The 8396-nt window shown below is 57.4% G+C and overlaps 1 protein-coding gene across 1 annotated transcript in view; it reads left to right on the top strand.

Moving 5' to 3' along the window:
• Nucleotides 1-8396, top strand: part of TG (thyroglobulin) — a 152913-nt gene that overhangs the window by 26768 nt on the left and 117749 nt on the right. The window contains 5 exon segments of the mRNA XM_006753290.2: nucleotides 5-122; nucleotides 1352-1506; nucleotides 2689-2845; nucleotides 4190-4411; nucleotides 6906-7055. Of these exon segments, the coding sequence (XP_006753353.1) occupies nucleotides 5-122; nucleotides 1352-1506; nucleotides 2689-2845; nucleotides 4190-4411; nucleotides 6906-7055 (802 nt within the window).

The following is an 8396-nucleotide window of genomic DNA, read 5'->3' as shown; positions in this document are numbered from 1 at the left end:
CCAGCGGTGCCAGCTGCTGTGTCGCCGGGGCTACCTGAGCGCCTTCCCCCTGGGGCCGCTGGAATGCAGTCTGGAGAGGAGACGCTGGCTGTCACAGCCGCCCCAGCCCTGGGCCTGCCAACGTGAGTGACCGCGGGGATGTCTGCCCCGTACCCCGCCCCTCACACTTTCCCTGCCCGCACGGCCTTTCCCTGTGAGCCAGGGGGCATCTGATCCGGAGCAGAGAGGGGCCCGTGGGGCATCTCTGGAAGGAGCCCCTGTGCTTCCCAGACTCCTTTGCGGCTTCTCTGGAGCTGTCTGTTCCCGGAGAATGCCCTCACTTCAGGCTCTACGGGGAGGTGTTGGGGGTGGGACTGGGTCCAGCAGGTGGGGGCTCCATGGCTGTGTCAGTTACTATGGTGGGACAAGCTCTCAGCTACATGTCTGGCCCCTGAGTGGGACCTTCCACACCAGCCTCTCCCCCGGGTCCCTCTACGCCTGGCAGAGCTGTGGGCCTGTGCCCTGTTTGAATATGGGCACAGCTGCTGTCCTGTCTGCCCACTGGACCCACTTTCACGTGCACCGTCTGTGAGACGGCCCCGGGTTCTGACCGCTGGGGCCTTGGCAAAGGCTGGCGTGGGTACTCATCCAGGCAGGGCAGGGGCGGATGCTGGGGCCTGGCACGGGGTCCACCTGGGGCTGTGGAAGGGGTGTCTAGGATAGAGACCCCAAACCTCGAACTGCCACAGGCTCTGGGGAGCTGGCCGAGTGTCAATGGACAGTGTTTGTTGCAAAGCATCCTGGGATAGAGAATGCTATCCAGAAAAAGTACAAAACGTGATGTTGACACACAAGTGGATCGCCCACCTGACTGTGACCAAAGGGCCCCAGCTGAAATCCAGACCCAGCTGGGCCGGGAGCGAGGGACTTGGGAGAAGAGAGGGGTGGGCCTCGGATTCGGACGTGGGATGTAGGGCTGCTGTGTCCAGATGTGCAGGGTGTGCACTGAGCCACCTGAGAGCATGCGTTTTGTGCTGCGGAGTCTGCTCTCCACCGGCAAAGCCACACGGAGTTGCCCTGTTCGAATGCAAGATCGTGGGGGGCTTTGCCCAGAGGCTTGTCGAGGGCCCAGGATGCAGGGCAGCCAGGCGGAGAGGCCGGGGCAGGACCGCTGGCTGGGAGGGGCTCTGACTTCGGAGGGATCTGTCGCACCAGGACGTGTGTGGACTGAGGAGGACAGTGCACACGGCCGTGCTGGCGTGCTCCAGACCACAGGCAGGAGGGTTATGTTTGCAGAGGAAAAGCTAACAAAGGCAGGAAGGGATCCCACAGGTCTGTGTGCTGCGTCTGCTGACCCGACTCGTCCCTGCAGGGCCCCAGCTGTGGCAGACCCTGCAGACCCGAGCCCAGTTCCAGCTCCGGCTCCCGCCGGGCAAGATGTGCAGCGCCGACTACGCGGGGCTGCTGCTGGCCTTCCAGGCCTTCATCTCGGACGAGCTCACAGCCCGCGGCTTCTGCCAGGTCCAGGTGCGTGCCTGCCTCCCCCGCGGCGGGCCGGGGGCGGAGCTCGGGGTCCTGGGGTCCGAGAGCCTCCGGTGAACCTGAAGTTGGACACCGGATAATTTTACCCGTGGGCAGACCTAGGTTCAGGCTGAGAAAGTAAGTTGGTCAAGGCTAGTTAGGTAGCAGCAGAGGCGAGTCCAAACCCGGCTCGTCACTGGAATGACCGGCACATAGCAGTTCCTCACCGGTGACCACTGCGCGAACCCCATAGCCACCGTCACCTTCATCCAGGCATTGTGCGGGACGTGGCACAGGGTGCATGTGTGGTGCCAGTCTGTGGCGTGGCAGGTCATGTTGATGGCGTCCTGAAGCCCAGGCTGCCCCCACAGAACTGCACCCAGGTGTCCAAGCTCCTGTCGTCTCTGGGCACCCGAGCTTTGGTGGACTAACATCCCCTGGGGGTATGGAAGCTCTTGGGCTGTTACCCTTAGAAAGAGTTTGACCAGTGAGCTGGTGTTGAACCCTGGACTGTGCCCAGCACTGTCCTTGGGCCAACCAGGCCCCTCACCATCCCTCCACCCACCCTGCCCCGCAGTCACTGATGCTCAGGTTGGGAGGAGAAGCCAGGCTGGGCCTGCTGTGGGTTCCACGAGCTGGCACCCGCCCAGCTGGCGAAGCTCATGGTTGAGCCTCATGGTTTGATTCCTGGTCAGGGCCCAGGCCCAGGTTGAGGGCTCGGCCCCCAGTAGGGGGCGTGCAGGAGGCAGCCGATGAATGGTTCTCTCTCATCATTGATGTTTCTATCTCTCCCTCTCCCTTCCTCTCTGACATCAGTTAAAATGTATTAACCCCTTCCCCAACAATTTTCTTGTTAAAAACGTTTCTTTTTCAGACTAATTTTTTTATTTTGGTTCTATATAGTATTTTTGATGCTGGTTATGAAAACAGTTTGTAATTATTTTTTCTTCCCATTTTTGTGGTTAAGAATAGTATTTCCTCAGAAAGTTTCTAGATGAAATTATTTAGAATGGTACGTATGTAGCTGGTTTTTGAAGGTAAAGTTTTAGACGAGTATACTCGTCGACGACTGAAAAAAGAACAGTTTGTGAAAACGTGTATACACGTTTCTGCCGGGGAAGGGGTTAAAGAAAAGGAAATCTGGCTCCCTGCTCTGTGTTCTTGAACTGAAGGCGCCTGTCCCTGTAGGTGAAGATGGTCGGGACCCCGGTTACCGTTCCGGCCTGTGACGACTCGGCGGTGCGGGTGGAGTGTCTGACCCCGGAGCGTTTGGGAGTGAATGTCACGTGGAAGTTGCGGCTTGAGGACGTCCCGCCGGCCTCTCTCCCTGATCTGCGTGACGTCGGTATGTTTGCCTGCCTGGCTGCCTCAGACGAGCTATGCTGTCTCTGAGTCTCGGGTTCCTCATCTGTCAAAAGGAGCCGGTGGAGCATCATCCCTTCCTGTGGGGCTCTAGTGAGATATCAGCCCGGCTCCCGGGAGGAGCTAAGTATCAAACAGTGTGTAAAAACCCATACATTTCTGATCAATGGCGTACTAGCGTTCAATAATATCACCTGGTTGTGTTTCTGTGAGCATTTTCTAATTCTCCGCTGGACTTTCTGGGCAGGGAGAGGGGCTATAGGTGTGAAAAAGGGTGAGAAGGTGGGAGAGGGAGCCTCTGTTGGTTTATAATTCACGTTCTGTCCTCTCCAAATTGTGAGACATCTCAGACCACGCACACTATGTAGACCCATTGCCGTGCTCCTAGAACAGGCAGGGACATAAGGGTGGAACGTGGGGGTGGAAAGCCAGGAGAAGCAGAGGGGATGGTGTGATAGCCTGAGGGTCCGGACTGGCTGGACATGACCGCTGTCCTATGAGAGGAAACTTCTGGAAAGGTGGCCAGGGTATAACCAGAAGGGAGGCGGCATCTCTGCCATTCCTCCGTCCTCATGGCAACGATCCCCAACATCATGAATTCGGGGTCCCCTTTGTCTCCCTCTGGAAGAGCCTGGATAATGGGGCTGTGTTGGGAGCTGCAAAAGATGGGGATGATCATTCCTAGCATCAGTGAGACGACTGAGGGTTCCGGCCGCGGCTGGCTTTGCGCAGCCTGTTGGAAGCAAGTGCTCCTTGTGTGCTGGGGTCCGCCCGGCTCCAGATGGGGGCTCCTCTCCCTCCAGGAATCACTCCCGCCACCCAGAGGGGCCTCTCGGTGTGCATGGCCAGGCGGGGGCGGGGGGGGCACGGGGGGAGGCTCATTGCCTCCTGCAGGCTTTGCCTTTGCTGCAGTGGCCCCATCGCACATTCTCTCTCCGAATCCTCACCACCTGTGAGAGAGGCGCGTCCATATTGCAGATGGGAAAACCGAGGCTCAGAGGTGGTGGCTTGCCAAACGGTGCTTATCCAGACAGTGCACCTTAGACCGGTGACCGAAGTCCAGCGTGGCAGGGAGGGGGGGTCACATGAACGCCACAGGAAGGGCAGCGCCACAGACCTGGGCTGGAGGGCTCACTGGGCTTCTGACCCTGTGTGACCTTGGCCAGTCAGTCCCCCTCTCTGGACCTGTCTCTCCCGTTTTACCATGAAACACTGGACAGTGCCTGGGCCTCCTCTCGGCGTGGGTGTCTGGTGGCTCTGCCCCTGCACCCTCCCCGGGCTGGGCCGAGCACCGTGAGGTGACTCCCGCCCCACCCGTGTCTTATAGAGGAAGCCTTGGGCGAGGGCCTCGCAGGGCGCTTCGCGGATCTGATCCGAAGCGGCGAGTTCCAGCTGCATCTGGATGCCAAGACGTTCCCAGCAGACACGTCCCTCCGCTTCCTCCATGGGAACAGCGTGGGCACCTCGCCCAGGACCCGCTATGGGTGCCTGGAAGGATTCCACCCAATCTCGGCCTCCAGCGACGCCAGTCAGGACCCACTGGGGTGCGGTAGGTCCACACTCCCTGCACTGCTGCTACTGAGCTATGCGAGGCTGCGGGAAAGGCCCCCTGAGCTCGGGAGAGTGCACGTACAGAGCGCAGAATCTTTCATTTCTTTCTTTTTTTAAAAAAAATATTTTTATTGATTTCAGAGACGAAAGGAGAGGGAGAAAGAGGTAGAAACATCAATGATGAGAGAGAATCATTGATCAGCTGCCTCCTACACACCCCACACTGGGGATCGAGCCCACAACCCAGGCATGTGCCCTGATCAGGAATCGAACCGTGACCTCCTGGTTCGTAGGCCGACATTCAACCACTGAGCCACACCGGCCGGGTGAATCTTTCTTTATTCAAAAGTCTTTCAATCCCCGCCTGTGCGTGGGCAGAGTCATCGCCCTAGAGGCTCAGATGACAGGACAGAGGAAGAACCCTGAGGATGGAAATCACTCCTTTCCCTTGGACGCTGGGGTAGACTAAGAGCAGGGGGTGTGTGAAGAGGGGTGGCTTTGTGGGGACAGTGGGGACAGTGTGCACGGCCTATGTGGCTGGAGGATGAGGTGTGTGGGGAATGCGGGACACGGGGCTGGGGAGATAGGCAGCGAGAGAGTGGGAGAGGCCTTAGGGCCCGGCAAGGGGCTTAGACCATGAACGAATTTTAGATTGGAAAGTGGAGGCCACAGGGGTTTTCTGGTGATTTTCCGGCTGCGGACAGACCTATATGAAGAGGTGGCCAGGTATATTCAGAGGAGCAGGGAGTTACCTGAAGGAGGAATCCCCGTTGGTGCCGCAGACTCAAGGGTCTTGGAGAGGACCCACCTGCCAGGGGAGGATGGCGATCCCCCAGGCACGGTCTCATTCTGACTGACACACTGGCAAGCTGTGCTTCTGACCCCTGTGTGACCTTGGGCCAGTCAGCCCTCCTCTCCGGGCCCGTTTCTCCCTCTTTACATGAAACACTGGGTAGTGCCGGGGTCACCTCCCGGCGTGACTGACACAGGGTTCCTCTGGGCGGATGAGAGTGTGGCCATCAGCAATGGAGAGAAAGACACGTGCTTGCCCCGAGCACAGTCCAGAGGCGCCACTTACTGAGCATACGTGCCCTCCAGCCCAGGGCTGTGGCGCTGCCCTTCCCGTGGCCTCCATTTGGCCCCATCCCCCACCCCGTCAGTCATCAATCTAAGATTTGGGGCGGGCAGCTTGGGCTGGCGGGAAGTTTTTGTTTTCCTTTAGCCATGACTTTGGAGACCACTGGAAAAAAGCAGTCCCAGCTCCGGGGTTAAAATACTAGAAACGATCAACAGGCTGACTCATAGGAGTACCGAAACCCCGTTCTCGAGCGAGGCCCTGACTGGCTCGGGGCCGCCCGGAAAGCGCTCCCTTCAGTTCCCAGGAGGCGTCTGGGTTTCTGATTGACTCAGAAACGCCGGTGGTGAGCGTGTACCAGAGATGGGAGCTGCTAGGGCAACGCTGGCTTCACTCCAGCACGTACCGCACGGACGTCCGCACTTGCTACTTGGTCAGAGGAAGTTGGTAGCCTTGGGTGCAGGAAAGGCTTTGGTTTGCAGAGAATAGGGCTCAAGTCCAAAGTCACGCAAGTATCATGGGGAGAGGAGCTTGACCTAGTCTGCCGACCCCAAAGCTTGTGCCCCTACACTGTGCATGTCCAGCCTGTCCTTAACCTTGGGAACTGTTGCCATGGCGACCGATGGTTGGAACTCATCTTTCAGGTGGTTCTCCAGTATCACCTCTTCCCTTCATCACTAAGCTTGATCTCAGTAGCTTCAGGAACTTTGTTTGCGCTCTCGCTCTCTCTCTCTCTCTCTCTCTCCCCGCACCCAAGGATAGTCCATTGATTTTTAGAGAGAGTGGAAGAGAGAGGGAAAGACAGAGAGAAATATCGATAAGAGAAACATCGATTGGTTGCCTCCTGCATGTGCCTGATCAGGGCCGGGCCGGGGAGGAGCCTGCAACTGAGGTATATGCTCTTGACCGGAATCGAACCTGGGACCCTTTGGTCCGCAGGCCGACACTCTATGCACTGAGCCAAACTGGCTAGGTCTGTTTGGCTTTTCTCTTTCCACTCCTTGAATAATCCACACCCATCACTGCCTCAGGATGTTTGCACTTGCCTAGAATTTGTCCTTCTCGATCTCTGCCTGGGGTTACTTCTCATCACTGAAGTCACAAGTGTCACCTCTCAGGGGCCGGGCTCGCTAGCCTCCCCTCCTCCCTGCTTCGTTTCTTCCCTTCTCTGAGATTCTGGTCGGACACGCTCTCATCTGCTAGCCTGTCGCCCCCGGGGAGCAGGCACTGTCTACCTTCCCCACAGCTCACCCTGGGCTCTCAGAGCCCAGCACAGGGCGGGTCTTCAATGCACATTTGTTCTTGAGTGATGTCTCACGCTGACTCGGGGATTTCACATGCAGACCCGTGTGCTGTGAGGTCGTAACTGTGACACAAGTGTCTTACTTGACCACCACGTCCCTGTGTCTCTTTCCAGTGAAGTGTCCCGAAGGAAGCTACTCCCAGGACGAGCAGTGTGTTCCCTGTCCCGCTGGATTCTACCAGGACCAGGCTGGGAGCTTGACCTGCGCCCCGTGTCCTGAGGGCAGAACCACCATTTCCGCCGGCGCGTTCAGTCGGACTCACTGTGAGTTCTAAAGGGTCTCGCTTCGACACAGAAGCCTGCGGGGCAGTGGGGACACAGCGGGTGTCTCGGCCTTGGCGCTGTGGCCAGTTGAGGCTGGTACTTCTTCGTGTTGGGGGCTGTCCCATGTGTGGCAGGAGGTTTATGTCGCAGCTCACTGGCCCTTACCCATTAGATGACAGCAGCACGCCCCCCGCCCCACCAAATTGTGACAACCAGACATGTCGCCAGACATTGCCAGGAGCATCTTATGGGGAAAAAACTGCCCACCCTTGACAACCCTTGGGTGTGCAACGAAATAAGCAAAGAGGCCACCATCTTTGAATGGTCGCACCCCACCACGACCTAGGCCAGGCATCTTGCCTGTGCTGTCTCATTTAATCCTCCCAGTTCCCCTTCTAGGTCAACATTATAAGCCTGAACTTTTACCGATTGGAAGGTTAAGACTCAGAGAAGTCCTTCAGCCAAAGTCTGGCCTTTGATCTCGATACTGACTCGGAAACTTCTGATGTTCATGTCGGCTTTATCAGATTGGCAGGCGGGAGACGCTTTCCACCTGCAGGCATTGCCACTGTGTGGTCGTGCCCTTTCCCTTGTACGTAGGTCAGGACACTGTGTACGCATGGCCTTCCCGTAGGTCACGTGATTTCATGTGGCCCACTTAACAATCACGTGGGCGTCGCTGGGTTTCCCCTGACGAAGACTCATAGCCTGAAATTGTGTGAACGAGAGGCAAACCATTATTGCTTAAAATCTGAATAGTGTGCCCGGCCAGCGTGGCTCAGCGGTGGAGCATCGACCTATGACCCAGGAGGTCAGGGTTCGATTCCTGGTCAGGGCACATGCCTGGGTTGTGGGCTCTATCCCCAGAGTCGGGTGAACAGGAGGCAGCCGAGCAATGACTCTCCCTCATCATTGATGTTTCTTTCTCTCCCCCCCCCATTTCTCTCTGAAATAATCAAAATAAAAAATCTAGTGATAGATTTTGAAAGTAGTTAACCAAAAGAGATCAAGTCACTGCCTCTGATCAAGGCAGTTTCCTTGAGCAGAAGAGCAGTGGGAGTTCCAGGAGGTAGGAGGGATTCCTCGGCCAGGGCTCTCAAGTTCCTCTGGAGGAGAAAGTCTTCACCAGGAGGGCGGAGTCCCCGACAGGGCCCTCCTTGTGCACACGTTGATGCGTTCGCTGTGGTTGAGGGCGACCTCCTGTGTGTCACACTGCTGGAGGGATGCTCTCTTACAAGGGGGTCAGCGTCATGTACTGGCCCTTGTTAATGAGGGGGTGCTACCAAAATAGCAGGGGTGGGGGGGGCGGGGGAGAGAGCGGGAGAGAGGGAGAGAGAGGGG

The sequence above is a fragment of the Myotis davidii genome, unplaced genomic scaffold (genome assembly GCF_000327345.1).
Source record: "Myotis davidii unplaced genomic scaffold, ASM32734v1 scaffold30, whole genome shotgun sequence".
NCBI lineage: Eukaryota > Metazoa > Chordata > Mammalia > Chiroptera > Vespertilionidae > Myotis > Myotis davidii.
This window is presented reverse-complemented; position numbering and strand designations above follow the sequence as displayed.